Source organism: Aquarana catesbeiana, linkage group LG02 (assembly GCF_042186555.1).
Source record: "Aquarana catesbeiana isolate 2022-GZ linkage group LG02, ASM4218655v1, whole genome shotgun sequence".
NCBI lineage: Eukaryota > Metazoa > Chordata > Amphibia > Anura > Ranidae > Aquarana > Aquarana catesbeiana.
The window spans coordinates 688,859,057-688,876,852 of NC_133325.1; the positions used below are offsets into that span (position 1 = coordinate 688,859,057).

The 17,796-nt window shown below is 40.8% G+C and overlaps 1 protein-coding gene across 1 annotated transcript in view; it reads left to right on the plus strand.

The window, feature by feature from the left end:
- ERAL1 (Era like 12S mitochondrial rRNA chaperone 1) overlaps positions 1 to 17,796 on the plus strand; it is a 56,149-nt gene that overhangs the window by 30,737 nt on the left and 7,616 nt on the right. Inside the window, exons 6-8 of the mRNA XM_073616795.1 lie at positions 5,063 to 5,124; positions 8,566 to 8,678; positions 14,045 to 14,383. Coding sequence (XP_073472896.1) covers positions 5,063 to 5,124; positions 8,566 to 8,678; positions 14,045 to 14,383 — 514 coding nt within the window. The remainder of the gene's footprint in view (positions 1 to 5,062; positions 5,125 to 8,565; positions 8,679 to 14,044; positions 14,384 to 17,796) is intronic.

Consider the following 17,796-nt stretch of genomic DNA (forward strand, 5'->3'; position numbering starts at 1 on the left):
GAGCAATTGTCTGCTCCCGACGGGGGAAGCTGACCCAACTGAGGGAAGACTGTGATTATTGCTAGCTGCTAAAGCAGTCGCTAACCATAATTGCAAGTGAATCCGGCAGGCTGGTTGTACCCAAGTTGATCGATCAACTTGGTACATTCAGCCTGCCCACACACGGTTCCAATAATCAGCCGGTCCCTGCTGAAGTGGCTGAGATTTGAACAGTCTATGGCTGGACAATTTGGTTTGTTGCAGCCTGGCTAGTAGTTTAAATGGGAATTGTTTGTTTTTCTGGCATGCATCGCCCTTCCATGTGCTCCTTGGTGCAAAGACAGTTATATATTGGGGTGGTTGCCTGTTGTACCTTTCCTCGCGTATAGGGTTTTAAGATGGTTCTAAAGGCAGAAATGTTTTTACCTTAATGATTTCTCTGCATTAAGGTTAAAAAAATTTCCTCCATGCAGATCTCCCCCCCCCCCCCCCCCGCATACATACCTGAGCTAAATCATGATCCAGCTTGGCACGAGACCAAAGGCTCTCTTGGCTCTCTCCCTCCTCATTGGCTCAGACCTAGCAGTGGGAGCCATTGGAGACCGCTGCTGTCAATCACAGCCAGTTAGGAGGGGGTGTCTCTTATGGACAGACAGCATGGCATGGGAGCAAGCCCGGCACGAGTGCCTCCAGAGCAAGTGGAGCGCCGGTGGGGAATCCAAAAAGAGGAGGATCCAGGCTGCTTTGTCCCAAATCATTGCACAGAGCAGGTATGTATAACATTGTTATTGTAAAAAAAATACCATTACAACCTTTACAATCACTTTTTAAAGTATAACTAAAGATAAATCCTTTTTTTTTTTAATGATAGTGGAGAGGGATTGGAACACCTGTCAGTTTTTTTTTTATTGTTGGGGAGATTCACCCTCTCCATTTGTCCTGTCTACCATTATCACTGAGGGTGAAAGTATATCACCTGAACAGAAATAGAGGGGAAATGTTCCAGTGGGGACAACCAGGAACTCCCTCGTTTTGGAGGGATTACTTCACAATTTCTGTCTTGGATATGGGACATCTCCTCACTGGGACACAGCAAAAAAAATTGACATTGGTTATAACACTCCTTTAAAAATGAATACAAAAAAGTTTTGCTTTTTTTTTTTATTTCAGTTATTGATTCAGTGGAGTCCTCAGTTTGAATCCCAATCAGGGCAATATCTTCAGGGAGTTTGCATGGTCTCCCTGAGCTGTGGGTTTCCTCCCAGTACTCTGGTTTTCCTCCCACACGCTAAAAACATTCTGGTAGATTAATTGTATAGAAGTAAAGGCGCAGGGAACTAGAAAATATATATCCCACAGTGTTATTAAACATAAATTATAAGCATAGTGATCTATGCAAACATAATAAAATGACAAGAGTCCATGATCTTTCATTATTTTTTAAATATTTAAAAGTCCAAGGACCATATAGGATGGTAATAAAGGGGTCCCACACTCTGCGGGCTGCGGGCTGCGGTCAAGGGGGAACAGAAACCATGTTCCAGTACACTGAAAAGACACAAGGAGAGAGGCGCCTCTGGGTGCAGATAATAGGACACATTTAAGAACACTTAGTACAGGCAACTCACATTTAAGAAGTCAGTAGGCATGGATAAGTCCCAGCATAGGGGTAATCTGGTCATCAGTTTGTCAATCCGTTCCTGCGAGAAAGAGGCGCTTTGCTCGATACAACATCACTGGTAGTAGGAAGCCGGCCGCGGTGGAGACCACTCGGTCTGTTTCACGCAGGAACGGATTGACAAACTGATGACCAGATTACCCCCATGCTGGGACTTATCCATGCCTACTTATTACTTCTTAAATGTGAGTTGCCTGTACTGAGTGTTCTTAAACTTGTCCTATATCTGCACCCAGTGGCGCCTCTCTCTTTGTGTCTGGTAGATTAATTGGTTGTAGTATGTGTGTGATTCTAAAAATCCTGAATGCAGCCTCCAATTTCAGACCCTGGTAAGATTGGTAACTGGCTAATATAGCTCTGGTACACATTTCAGTAATGGATCTGTGGAATAAGTAAGGTTCCAAGGTTAGAAATCTATCAAAGATTGCAAAGCAGTAATGGTAGTAGGGAAGGGAATCACTTGCAGTGAATGTTACATTCTTTGTTTTTATAATAATGTCCCCAAGTAAATGGATGGATTAATGTATGAAGATATTTGTTAATACATGCAGGCAATACAAAGAAAACAGGATACTTTCTCATAAAAGCACATGGTACAGCTGGCATATATCAGGAATATGAAGTGTTGGGGTAACAAATGCTTTAATATTGTGTGATTTGTACAGATCCTGCATTTTGCATTCTGTTTTGGCCAACTAAATTTTTTTTTCTGTAAGACTTGCTGCTTCCTACAACCTAGGCTTTTAATGATTCTCTCTGTAACCATGTAAACAGACCGGCCCTGAGAACTGAATTCATAAATCGCTATTTTCTTTAACACCCACATGGTGCTTTCTTGTCATAAGGCTTTGATCCAAGCGAAAGATCAACAATATATACATATTTGATCAATAGGTTTGTATTCATGTTGGCTTTCGGACTTTACAGCAGGCAGGGAATCAATGTACGGGGTAGAGAAGGTTAATGCGAGATTAGATGCCATTTAACAGAAATGCTGGACTCTTCTATGGATTCTTTATGATGTTTGGTGCAAAATACTCAACTGCTTGGGACACTTATAGCTTGATAGGCAGTTTTAGGAACCAAGATTTGCAGATCCTACAATGCTACTGATGATGGGCATTACAAGTGGTAGTGTTTTTGGATTGCTATGTAGGTTTATGGTACCAGGTTGTAGCATTGCGTACTTTGTGAGAATTTATTATGGGTTCTTACTACCTGTATTACACACTGGGGCGAGCGTCGGCGGTAAAGCGCTGCTATTTTTAGCGGCGCTTTACCATGGTTTTTGTTGAGGTTTTTGGCCGCTAGCGGAGCTCTTTTAACCCCCGCTAGTGGCTGAAAAAGTGTTAAAACGACCCGCAAAGCGCTACAGCAGCAGCGTTTTGCTGCCGGTTCGGCGGCACTGCCCATTCATTTCAAAGGGCAGGGGCAGCGGTGTATACACCGCTCCTTCACTGCTCCAAAGATGCTACTTGCAGGAGTTTTTTTAATGTCCTGCCAGCGCATCGCCTCAGTGTGAAAGCACTCAGGCTTCCACACTGAGACTGCAGGAGAGCCGCTTTTCAGGCACTTTACAAGCACTATTTTTAGCCTAAAAGCGCCTGAAAAAACCTCAGTGTGAAAGGGGTCTAAGTTGCATCCAATCCCACTTGCTACCTAGCTCAAGATTAGTTCTGGACTAAATGGACAGAAATGCATGTTGTTTGACAGATTATTGGTGTAGGACATGGCTATACAATTAGCGGCCCTCCAGCTGTTGCAAAACTACAAGTCCCATCATGCCTCTGCCTCTGGGTGTCATGCTTGTGACTGTCAGAATCTTGCTATGCCTCATGGACGTTGTAGTTCTGCAACAGCTGGAGGTCCGCTAATTGCATATCTCTGGTGTAGGAGAATCTGGCCATTTATAGTCATGCTAGGCATCTAAAGTCTCCCAACATCTCCCAATTGAGCTTAGTCTAGCATTCTAGTCTAGTCTAGTCTAGCAGGGATATGAAACATTTTATTGGGATGGATTTTCCCTGTGCTAAGGTGGTTTTTATACATAGGTAAAACATGTTTCTTTATATGTAATCCTGCATAAAATGTTGGCTATTGGATTGTGAATTTTACTCTGTGCCACCACCTTTTTACTTCCCTGCATGTCTACATATAAAATTTCAGGCTAGGAACAAAATGATGGCATGACAAATTCAACAAAAATAATTGAATCCATCCATTACCATGACCACGTTGTGCTCTTTGTTAGATTTCAAATCCTAGTACCTTTTATTTTTTTTAATTATTATTATTATTATTATTATTTTTTCTGTGGCTCCATGTTTTTAAATGACTACCAGAGCTGCATTATTAGCACTTGATAGAGCGTTATCCAAGTTTTAGACCCTAGGGCCAGTTTAGGCAAAAACCAGTTAATCTACCAGCATGTCCTCCCATGGAATGTGGGAGGAAATCCACACAAGCACAGGTTGAACGTACAAAGTTCATGCAGATGGTGTCCTGGCCAGACTCAAACCAAGGACCTCGTGCTGCAAAGCATAAGCTCGAGCAGCAAAGCCACTGTGCCACCCAGTAATTTATGACTTTTTATTTATTTTGTGTTTGGGGCTATGTAAAGTATGTAGTAACTTTTCCTTTGGGATTAATAAAGTATTGTAAATCGGAAGAATGTATTAAATGTGTAATGGCATTTTTTCTAGGTAGATGCTGACACTGATCAAAAATATGCAATTATTATTTTTCTTTGTAATGGACTTGTAAAGCATTGCACCCATGATCAACATTGGTAACATGTTTTACCATGTCATACCCGTATTTAAGGAATAACATGTTACCAAAGATCACCTGCCTGTGTTCCTTTAATCCCCTGCTGTGACAGCATGCGGGGATCCTCTCCCTGCACCTGCTATCACAGTTGAATAAACTACAACTACTGTCTGCCACCGCGGCAGACGGCTTGTATCAGAGCACTGTCGTAGTTCATTGATGATCTTCCTGGTCTCCAGTTACCGTCTTCCAGTAAGGGAGGTACGGGCAGACAATCTCTACACTGAGATTCTGCGAGACTGACATTGCACCAATGATCTGCTGATAACGGGTGCAATGCTCTGGATGCTGTGGATTTGCGACCAATTCGGGGAATGAAAAAAATTGTACCAGCCCAATAAAAATGATTGAACCACAAATTTATAAGGCCACAAGTATATTGATGTTGCTAAGCCCTAAAGATATGTAAAGGAAATAAAACGGCTTTAAAAACCTTCAAATGATATGTCTCTGGGTTTCATTGTATAATGGGGATTTGAGTCTAAGAATGTGTTTCCTCCTGCACTTATACTTGACAGAAGACAGGGATCCATGCGCTTTGTTCATTTTCTTCACATCTTGTCTATCAACTTGTAGGCATAACCTGGAGAAGTCCCTTCATCAGGACCCGTGGGAGTCGGTGAAGTTGGCCGACGTGGGTATGAGTATTCTCCTATTTACGCTTTGCCTGTGGGTTATGAGAAGGTCACTGTCAGTCTGAGCACCATGCCGACACATTGCCTTATCTCCCGGGGCCAAAAACCTGTTCTGAGTGGTGTGTAGCAGATGTACGGGGAAACCTATTAGACATATATTACTATATATGCAAAATAGAGCACCGTATACCTGGCCTGAATAAAAGATGTGAACATTAATGACGGGAATATATGCCTGTATGCCAGTACAAATTGTAGCAAGAGGCTTAGAATACCACGAGGCTCTGAACTGAGCAAGAGCGTTAAAGGGAGCTGCCTGCTTAGTGAATGTCTGCGGAAGGCCGATTAGAATTGCAAATGAAATCATAAGTGAGAGGCTTCATTCTTCTCATATTCTGTGACTGTTACATGAGCTGGGATATTGAGATTGTTCCTGCCTTGTACTATTTAGACATAAATTACACACTACACCTGCAGTATGAAGAGGGTCTTATTGAATATGCATCATATTCTGAGTCAGTAAATATATTTATCTGCATCAGTGCACTTGAAGTATATTTTAATGCTGTATTTCTTTAATATGACAGAAAACGATATTGGGTAAAAAAGATCTGAATACAAAGCTGCATTTATTCTGTATGCAGGCATTGGTGTCTTGTTTGTTTCTTCTTTTAAGGAAATAGAACACAGTCAAATAAAATGGGGTTATAGGTTATTTAATTGTACTAATTGGAAGACACTCATTTGTAGCAGTGCACCGAAAAGAAATTCTGGACTGAAATCCAAAAATTACATTTGAAAGATCACTGCACAAATAGTATGACATAAAATACCGCCATTTTATTCTCTAGGGTCTCTGCTAATAAAATATATATGTTTGGGGGTTCTAAGTAATTTTCTAGCAAAAAATTCTAATATTAACTTGTAAGCAACAAGTGTCAAAAAATGTTTAGTCTAACTGACCTCGTTTACAGACTGAAGTTCTTCCCTTTGATCTCTAAAAGAACTAAAAGATACATTGTATCTCTTCTCTTTTCCATCTCTCAGCACTGAGGAATGATGATAAACATTTGGTCAGCTTTTTTTTTTCAGCTCAGCTCTGCACTGTTTACATAGGATCACAGAAATAGCTGATTAGGATCGGGAGGGGGGTTGAATCGAGATCGCGATTTTATTTTTCATTTTTTTCTTTTTAATGATTAATCGTGCAGCTCTAATGAACACTGAACAGTTTGACACCAGTGGCTCAATGAATTGATCACTGTGCTTTGTGTTGCATAAAGTTAAAGTGGAACTTGACTCTCCCAATCACAATTGATCTTTTTTTTTTTTCAATTTTTTTTTTTTCAAATTTTTTTATTAAAAAAAGGCAGTTTCCTAAATAATCAAACAACCGGACACAAGAAAATGTAACCATGGGTACAAAATACAACAAAATACTGTCATCAGTTTCTGACATTCACAACGGCGATACAAATCAGTGGTATGAAATTATTGACATTGAATTTGCAGCCTAGGATAGGGTGATTGTCTTTGGCTGTCAGGTTCCCCATTGGTGTTTTAACATTTATTAGAACTGTAACATTTATTTGCTGTCTTACATTTAGTGACTCAGACTACTTCTTAAAAACCATCCCTATCCTCTCCAGTATCTTGGATGCTATTTTGTATTGTTCTTTAGTGGATTTAATTTGGTGTAGTTTAGTTACTGTAAAGAGGAATCTATCCTAAATACTGGGTGTTGCCACCTTCTTTTCAGAAAGTGCTAGTGACTGCTGTGATGCTATTCTATTTCACTATTTAGTGGATCTTTGAAGAAAAATGCAGGATAGAAATTCAGCTTCAGTGACTACATATACTGTATGTACTGTGTCGGTCAGTTATACACTTCATAGTAAGGCCAGATGATGGAAGTAGCTCCAGCTAAACCGTGATAGCAGATTTAGTTTATAAATATCTCTATGGTGAGTCTTGTATGGAGAGAAAACTATTCAGTCTCAGGTAGCTTAAAGGAGACGTTCACCTTTAAAAAAAATAAATAAAAAGAAACGCACATCTTTTTTGCAGGTAAAAAAATGAGCATTTATTTTTTTATCGGGAGCTAGGAAAGCTTTGCACCCCCCCACTACATTGCACCCCACGATCAGCAGATCGAGGGTGCAGTGTAGTGCTCTTGCAAACTGTGTGTAAGCTGTTTGGCCGTACATTGTATGGGCAGTAAGTTACACACTAACAGGAAGCATCAATTAACTACCTAGAGTGCTCAACAACGCCATGGTAGTTAAGAACTACAAGCCGACATCTGAGAAGATCCTCCACCACCTGTCACAGCGGGGAGCCAGGGGGGCAGTAGATTTGTAACATGTTACACCCTAAATATGGGTGTAACATGTTACATAAGGTGAACTTCTCCTTTTTAAGGAGACACGCCGCCACTTTAATGAAGTTGGAGAAGAAGCAGTTCACCCTTAAACTGTGTAAGGGGTAAGGATGTGGTACTTCCATCACAAAATGTGGCTTCATGCACCCTGTGAAGTTCCTCCATCCCCATATTACATAGAAAATGCTTGAAATTGCCCTTGGGACTTTAAATGAGGCGCGACACTCCAAATGATAAAATATAATATACAGATTTATTGATACATACAATACCAACAGATCAACACAAACCATATTGTAAACAGATCTGTCGTTTTGAACATAATATATTCCATGACCAGGCAAAATATTGCAAAAGTGGTCCATAGTCTTGAAATAAGTAACGAAAATGATAAAGTTCTAATTGAGAGCCACGTTAGGGGGCCCATACTTGCAAATCTGCTAAAACTAAGGTCACATGATCCTACTCCACTGGTACCTGCCAGGAATGTTGGGTACTCCATTACCTATTTCAAGACTGTTTTTACTTTTAGATATTTGGGTATGCATCAACCCCTGAGGAAGTGAACGCATGTTTACGAAACGCGTTGGTTCATAGATGCATTCTCACACCTACTATGGACCACTTTTCATGTTCAAAACGACAAATCTGTACAAACAATATGGTACCTGTTTGTTTTGATCTGTTGGTATGGTATGTATCAATAAATGTGTATTATTTTATCATTTGGAGTGTTGCGCCTCATTTAAAGTCCCAAGGGCAATTTCAAGCTTTTTTTTAATTTATTTTTTATTTATATATAATTTTAAAAAATATATATATATATATATATATATATATATATATATTTGGTACTCCCTTCCACAATTGGTGGTTTCAGTGGCAAGTATCGTTAATTTAAAAAACTTAGGTGGGCATCTTAACAAACTAAATTTACACGGATATGGGAAATGGTTTTGACATTAAAACGCCCTTATAGGTTAAACTGGATGGACTGGTGTCTTTTTTCAACCTTACCAACAATGTAAGCTTATTCTGATAGCGATTTTTGCTCTTTTCTGCAGTACTGGTGTTGGTAGATGTTTCAGTGAAGTGGATGAGAAAGTCTTTGCACTTGGAGGTCCTCAAATGTTTGTCCCAGAACCCAGCTGTTCCCAGCATTCTTGTACTGAACAAGGTAAGTCTTGGCACATTAAGCTGGTCTTGGACAACTTGAATTTTTGGTTGGTTTAGCCATGGGTGCCCCTGTCAGCACAACCTGGCTTGACAGAGGTCAATTTAAAAATTGACTTGAGCTGGGTCAAAAACATTTGGCTGAACAACATCCACTCAGATGATTCAGGCTGCTGCGGATGCTGCAACTGCCAAATACAATATTTAACGCCAGAAATTCCTCCATCTTTTCTGTTTAGTGTGGATGGAGGAATCTATTGATTCCTCAAATTGAAGAGAGAAATCTGCCCATGTATGATTGGCATTAGTCGGCCTGCGTAGGAAGAGAACACTATAGATAATAAAGTACATCTAAAGCTTTACTCTTTCTATCCCAACATGCACATACATACTTCAGCATACAAGCTCCTTGTGTATTGTACACGTCACATCAGGCCTTCTTACAGAGATAAAATCCAAGTTTTTCCCAGTTTGGTTGTCTGAGATGAGCAGATGTGTTTATTTAGTGTATATTCAGATGTCTTTGTTGTAACATTCTTCCATTGTGTATGGGTGTACCAAAAGCCACATCTACAGATATTCAGACATCTTATAGAAAGTATTGGGATTGCAGCACTGAGGTTCACTGTAAGTAGGCTAAGACTTTATTCACATGGGCATGCTTTATTGTTAGCCGTATACCAATTTGACGGCAGTGCGCATGCATGGCCCCATAAACCCACTCGCTGCTTTCAGAGCCATGCACCTGCACTCCTGTCGAATTGGGGGCATCTGCTCTCTGTGCAGCTGCTGCATCCCTATTGAACGTAAATGAGACTGCCTGCAAGGGGATGCACAGAACACCTGTGCATGCAAACACACAGCATCGCACGGACTTATGCTATAGTAAGCCTGTGTGAATGAGGCCTAATACACACAATATTGATCTGCTGATATCTGACCTGTGTTCATCTGAAAACAATCCCCAAGAAACCTGAAGGATTTAGAGAAGACGTATAAAAAAAAGTGGACCAAATCCCTCCTGAGATGTGTGCAAACCTGGTAACCAACTACCAGAAATGTCTTACCTCTGTGCTTGCCAACAAGTGTTTCTCCACTAAGTACTAAGTCATGTTTTGCTTGGGGATCAAATACTTATTTTACTCACTGAACTGCAACTCCAATTTATCACATTTGTTTTATGTGTTTTTTTCTGGATTTTTGGTTGATATTCTGTCTCGATCATTTAAAATACACCTATTATTATAAAAATTATAGACCCTTCATTTCTTTTTAAGTGGGCAAACTTACAAAATTTGCAGGGGATCAAATAATAGTTTTCCCCACCGTTTGCGCTTTTGCAGCACTAGAAGGCACCTTTCCAACGTGACAGAAGCTCATCAAAGGTATTGCCTTGGAATCCTATGTCGTAAGTCTATATAAAGAGTTATGCTAATAATAATATTGAGTCAAACACCAGAGTTAAAGGTAAAGTCCCAATGTGATGAAAAAGGTTTCTTTGATAACATCCACACCATCCGCCACCTTTAATTAGGTAATCCTGTGACAGTCACCTCCACCATAGGCAAAGTGCTCGCTTACCAGCTTGCACAGACCTCCTATCACGGAAGGTCAGTAACACTTGTGGCTCTAAACCCAGCCAGGGCCTTTAACTGCGCCGAGAGCCTCTTAGGGCATGTAGACCCACCGTCCAGGTAATAATATTACAAAAGGCTCACCATAGTATAAAAATCCTTTAAAAACATTATTTATGGTATAAAATATTGCAGTTACAGCAAGAAGAACATGTTTTCGCATTAGGAACGAAACAAACTGGCCGGCTAATCACAGCTACTCGTCCATCCGTGCAACGCCCTCTTCTGATGAAACACGTAAGGCGGAGCGACTTGCTGACGTCACCACGCTTCTTATATCCCGGAAGGACGGATAGCTGCGATTAGCCTGCTGCCTTGTTTTGTTCCTAATGCAAATACATGTTGTTCTTGCTGTAAGTGCAATATTTTAAACCCTAAATAAAGTTTTTAAGGATTTTTATACTATGACAAGCCTTTTTTATTTTGGGGACTATCCGTGATATTGTTCCCTGGACGGTGGGCCTATATGCCCTAAGAGGCTCCCGGGACGGTTAAAGGCCCTGGCTGGGTTTAGAGCCACAAGTGTCACTGACCTTCCATGATAGGAGGTGCGTGAAAGCTGGTAAGCGAGCATTTTGCCTATGGTGGAGGTGACTCGCAGGATCGCTTACAGGTGGCGGATGGTGCAGATGTTATCAAATAAACTTTTCATCACATTGGGACTTTTACCTTTACCACTGGTGTTTGAATCAATATTATTATTAGCGCAATTCTTTATATGAACTTATGACTTGGGACTGTGCTGTATCTCACAGTAGAGTTTGCGGCTGTTTTTGATGTTTGTGTTTTTATTTTAGAACAGTTTCTTGCTTTGTTTGAAATCCTATGTACCTATTCACATTTTTGTGCCGTGTGTGCACTGCATCTTAAATTCCTGCATGCAGCATCTTTTGTGCGCCGAGTAAAAAGCGCACAAAAAAAAATGTACCTTCCATAGAAATCAATGTCCAGGATACACAATTGCATGCTGTCGCTGATGTAATATACCCAGAAAACGCATTAAATGCGCTGCACTGAAATTTAGAGCAACACATTGAAAAACGCAAGAAAAAACAATGTGTTTTTATAAACGGCATATGGTGTTTTTTATGCGCTTTAGCATGAAAGGGCCCAAAGTGAAATGTTGTTTATTTCGGCCTTTTTGTTTTAGGTACACATTCTGGAAGAAAAATATTGCATCATAAAATTTTGGGCCTGTAGCAAGAGATAACCTTCATCACCAGTGCCTTGCTATGTGTCCTATTAACCATTTCGTATATTCGAGTTACATCCAGTGGCAACGCACCTCACCATCCTTCTTACATTTAACTAGATGCTTACTGTTCGTTTTTTTGGATTAGACTTCTAACTTTCTGTGCAGGTACTGCTTTGAACAACACTGAAAAAGAATCAGATGTTTCTAGTAATTAATAATTTCTAAAGTAAATTTAGGCGGTTACTAAATGATATTACATTTGCTAAAACATTGTGTATTATAAACCTTTTTTTCTTTTGTTGCATCTCAGTGCTGCTAATCTCATGCAGTCTCTTTACAACCACTTCCTGTCCATTCCAGGGATGGCTGCATGGCATTTCTTAGGGTGGGTTTCCTTTATGGTGACAACAGAGGACCATGCCTGTATAATGTGTATTGAATAACCTCATTGGAAGCCAGGGTGACAAAACAGGAAAGCAGTTGCGTTGGTTTACATATAACTTATAAGTCTTCTGTATTAACCACTTAACTACCATTAGAAGTTCTTCAAAGGCTGATCGATGGCCCCTTATTTACCCCATGCTGTTTATGAACAGCACTGGATAAATGGCCATTAGACGGCTGATCCACCCAGTGATTGCTGTGTACCGAACTATCATTAGATAGCTGGGAACACAGAAACATTGAACCCAGCTGATCCCAGGGGCTGGGTACCATGTGACTGGTCAACGCACAGTATTGTTTACAGTGCTGATCCCTCCTGTTCCCCCTTACAACAGGGGAAGGAGAGAGATTGAGATTGTGAATTGGCACGGAATGAATGGATCAGCAGCCACAAATCTATTTATTCTTTTTCAGTAACACAGAGATCTTCCCATTAAAGTGGATTTTTAAAGTGGTAGTAAAGTCCGTTTGTTTATTTGTACCTTCAGGTAAGACTATGATAGGGCTCACCTGTAGGTACAGTGAATATCTCCTAAACGTGCACTGTATAGGAGATATTCACATTGGTAGCAGCCGGCGCATGCACCCTGAATAGAAAGCACACTCGATTGTGCCGTCCATTTTATAGCGCTGTGCCGTGATCGTGGTTCCTGCACGCATGTGTGGGAGTGACATCATCACAGCCCGCCCACTCAAACGTCAGGAGCGCGGAAACCCCGAAAGGAAGACCAGGTAGAGACAGAAGCCTTGTCAGTGGTGACAGTGTGCTGCTGGAGTGATCCACTTTAGAGGTACAGTGAGGGGAATAAAGTATTTGATCTCCTGCTGATTTTGTATGTTTGCCCACTGACAAAGCAATGATCAGTCTATCATTTTGATGGTAGGTTTAACAGTGAGAGTCAGAATAACAAAAAAAAATACCCATTTCAAAAAAGTTATAAATTGATTTGCATTTTAATGAGTAAAATAAATATTTAAACCCTTCGCAAAACATGACTTGGTACTTGGTGGCAAAACCCTTGTTGGCATAACAGAGTTCAGACGTTTTTTGTAGTTGGCTACCAGGTTTGCACACGTTTCAGGAGGGATTTTGTCCCACTCCTCTTTGCAGATTATCTCCAGACGGGCCTGTACATGTGCTTTCTTCAGCAGGGGCACCTTTTGGGCACTGCAGGATTTCAGTCCTTCACGGTATATTGTTTTCTTGGTGACTATGGTCCCAGCTGCCGTGAGATCATTGACAAGATTCTCCCGTGTAGTTCTGGGCTGGTTCATCACCGTTCTCCTGATCATTGAAACTCCTGGAGGTGAGATCTTGCATGGAGCCCCAGACCGAGGGAGATTGACAGTTATTATGTGTTTCTTCCATTTGCAAATAATCGCACCAACTGTTGTCACCCTCTCACCAAGCTGCTTGGCGATGGTCTTGTAGCCCATCCCAGCCTTTTGTAGGTCTACAATCTTGTCCCTGAGTTCCTTGGACAGCTCTTTGGTCTTGGCCCTGGTGGAGAGATTGGAAACTGATTGATTAATTGCTTCTGTGATCAGGTATCTTTTATACAAGTAACAAGCTGAGATAAGGAGCATTCCCTTTAGGAGAGTGCTCCTAATCTCAGCTCGTTGCCTGTATAGAAGACACCTGGGAGCCAGAAATCTTGCTGATTGATAGGGGATCAAACTCTTGTTTCACTCATCAAAATGCAAAATCAATTTATAACTTTTTTTTTTTTTCTTTTTAATGCATTTTTCTAGATATTTTTGTTATTCTGCAATGGGGATGATGGGATTAGTAGTTTACACAAGAAATCTATGATTGTTTTGCATTCTGTCGTAGGAAGTGATGAGGACATTGCATTTCGGGCAAGATCAACGGATATTGGACTTGCTAAAAATGTCAGACTGAAAAAGGGAAATTAATACAGCCACTGCATAAAAGGACCAGTAAACTGCAATATTTGACATTTTTGTTCTTGGGTTTAGTTCTAATGTCAATGACTGTTGAAGTCCCAGACATGCTGTTCCCGGTAACATTGTAAGTGCCGCATATTCTTATGTGTAAAGTACAGAAAATATTACATCTTAAGTCTCTTACTTTAGGTTGACCTGTTAAAGGATAAAGGCAGTTTGTTGGAGATCACAGAAATACTGACCGAAGGAATAGTGAAAGGGAAGAAAGCTCAAGTACAGTCTGCGATAAAAAGTTCACATAAAACAACAAAACCAGAAGATGGCCGATTTGTAAAGAAAGATGAAGCCAGCCAGAACAGCACTGAGCAGTCACAGGGATCTTTAATTTCAGATCCATCTTCGGGCATCCCTGCAGATCTTACTAAGAGGGAATTGACCCGCAAAGACTCGGAGAAGGTGGGGTGGGCCCATTTTCAAGAGGTTTTCATGCTTTCAGCCATAAATGGAGATGAAGTAGAGACACTAAAGGTAAAAACTACATTTTTAATCACATAGCCTAAAGTATATCTAAATCAAAAACAAACTTTGAATGGATCCCATATAACTCTCTTCCTCTTACCATAGTTCCTTCCATACCCTTAGGGCTCTGTCACACAGGTCAGTGGAGCCGCCTGCTCAGCAGGGAATCTCTCAACTGATCCCTGCTGAGTAGGTTGATGACAAGTCCATGACCGCTCCGCTGATGCAGAGCAGACACGAACACAGCCCATTTTCTTCTATGGGTGGTCAGATGTAAACAAACTGCCTGTCCGTTTACATCGAACTGTTGTCCGATCAGCCAGATGGATCGGGAACGGATTCCCCATCCGTCTGTTTTTAGCAGATAGGACTGGATGTCAGCGGGTGTAAACAGACATATGTCCATTTACATCTGCCGCTCCATAGGGCAATAGATGGTCTAATCAGGCTTAACTGAAAGGCAGACCGGTTCGGTCCGCCTGTGTGAAAGGGGCCTAACTTTGACCCTTAACCCATATATTAACACAAAAGTTGGCTCTCATCTGGCTTGCTTCCTTGCCCTTGCTCTTCCACTTTATAGTGACTAAACTATAGCACTTGATATTGAACACAATTTTCTACATCGAGTGATAATTTTTATTTTTATTTGTCACTATTATCTTACCTTTTCTGTTTTTTTATGTTGTGAAAGCAGATTGTTGAGTGGTATTCTGATGTGAACCTGTAAATAAAGAATTGAAAATATTAAATAGATCACAACTTACCAGTTCTTGAACCTATTGATCCTCCCAGAAATCGTGTATCCTTGTAACTTGGCCTTACCAGCTGTCTTCTATGAATTACAAAACAATCCCCCCCCCCCCCCCCCCCCAGAGAGGGAAGGTGTTTTCAGGTCCAAATCCACTTAGGGTGATGAAACATCCCATACAGTACAGTGAGTAAGTGTCACATTAGGATACAAAGTGTGTTACTGGAAATAGGCAAAAATAAAGGGAAAAAATAAATAAAAGGTAACTTAATGGAGCCACCACATCTTGCCCCTGTACTTTTCGGTGGGATGCCCACCGAGTGGGGTAAAAGACATGCCCATTACTGTTGGACCTGAAGACCAGCATGCCTCCTGGCACAGTGGAATCCTTTCACTGATCCCATAGGCTCTGCAACTTGTAATCATTGCACAAAATGTGGGGTCTGGACAGCATAACCCATGGTTCTTCCTGAATCTCTACATAATTGTTTTACAGAACCACCTATGTTTTGGGTGGGTAGGTCATCAGGCATGGGCGAACCACTACTTCAATTCAGCTTCATTTTATAATTGGTGCAACGTCACTGGCGCTGGTAATACCACATGTGTATTGAGTCATTTGATATATGCCCTCTCTGGTCAATCCCTACTCTACCAGCAAAATGCTGAATACTTCACGCATATTGTGTACTTTAGTGAATAAGCACAGCATCTGAGTGTCGCAATATAAAAACTAATTTATTCTCACGACAATTGGCATCTTACAAAATAATTTAGTGATATCAGGTATATACATGTAGAAACATCATTCAGGGTTAACTTCCAGGGATGGATCTTTGCAGAGCAAGATGAGTTTCCTTGGGAGGGATTGCAGCACCTTTGACTGTAATGCAGAGGAGACACCACCGGGGACAGCAGACAAAGTGTAGCAATAGGTGAATGAAAGGTGTAAATTGCAACTCGCAGAAGTTAAGGGTTAGAAGCTTTATAACATGTGGGTCTTTGACTTCATGGCCATCAGCCATCTTTTGGTCTCCCAGTGCTCTCCAGGTCTCCCATGCACATCCATAGGATCCAGTGACAACTGAACCCACCTCGGTTCTCTTACATCTGGACAATTAATGTATAGTTGGACCCACGTGAATCAAAGACCCACATGTTGTTATAAGGCTCTTAACCCTTTACTTCTGTGAGTTTTTATTTACATGCTTGCTTTCCATTCACCTATTGCTATACTTAGTCTGCTGCCCCTGGTGGTGTCTGCTTTGCATTACCGCCACAGGTGCTGCAATCCCTCCCAAAGAAGCTCATCCTGTTTTGCAAAGGTCCTAAATGATGTTTCTACATGTTATATGCCTGATATCACTACATTGTCTTGTAAGTTGCCAATTGTCGTGTAAATAAATTTTGTTTTTACCACTTCAGCTCTGAAAGATTTACCCCCCTTCATCACCAGGTCATTTTTTGAGATACAGCCCTTGTTTATTTTAACTGACAATTGCGTGGGCGTGCGACACTGTACCTGAATAAATTGTATGTATGTCTTTTTTTCCCACAAATAGAGCTTTCCTTTTGGTGGTATTTGATCACCTCTGCATTTTTTACATTTTTTGCACTATAAACAAAAAAAGACCGATCATTTTGGAAAAAAAAACTATTTTATACTTTCTGTTATAAAACATATCCAATAAAAAAAAATGCAAATTTCTTTAAGAATTTAGACCAATGTGTAATTTAGCTACATATTTTTGTAAAAAAAAAAAAAATCCCAGTAAGCGCATATTGATTGGTTTGCAGGAAAAGTTATAGCATCTGCAAACTATAGAATATACAAATCAAACACTAACTGACGTTTTTTTTGTGGACCAGAGAAATTTGATGCAGTTTTCAGTGCTAAAAATATGCACTGTCATTGTACTAATGACACTGGCTGGGAAGGGCTTAACATCAGGAGCAATCAAAGGGTTAACGGTGTGCCTAGCCAGTATTTGTGTAGCAGGTGCGAATGCGCGCTGCCGGTGACTCGCTTATGCACAGCAGGAGCCAATCAGCGTGTACAGCAGACTCAATGTCTGCCAGCACCCGCTGATTGTTCGTTACAGAGGCAGAATGTGTGGGAGGTGCTTTTACTAAGGGAAGACCTGGATCCATGTTCCTGCTTTGCAGGGACACAGGATCAATGCCTTCCCTACTAACAGAACGGCAGTCTGCCTTGTTTACATAGGCAGACTGTCATTCTGCCTCTGTAACAAACAATCAGCGGGTGCTGGCGGACATTGAGTCTGCAGTACCCGCTGATTGGCTCCTGCTGTGCATAAGCGAGCCACCGGCAGCGCGCATTCGCACCTGCTACCCGGAATTGCGGGATCCCGTGTGTGTATGTGTGTGTGTGTGTATATATATATATATATATATGTATATGTGTATATATATATATATATATATATATATATATATATATATATATATATATATATATATATATAATATATATACATTTATCTGGCGCAAAGCGGCCACCCTATAGCAGTAAAACTGCTATAAGGCGGCCGTGAAGTGGTTATACTGCTACACTCAGACGTGCCCTCTGTTGTCCTTGTCTATTACTGTAGAGAGTCTTCAGTCTCTTGAGAGGTGCTGCACTTCAGTGTGTTGGAATCGCTCCACCTCCTCA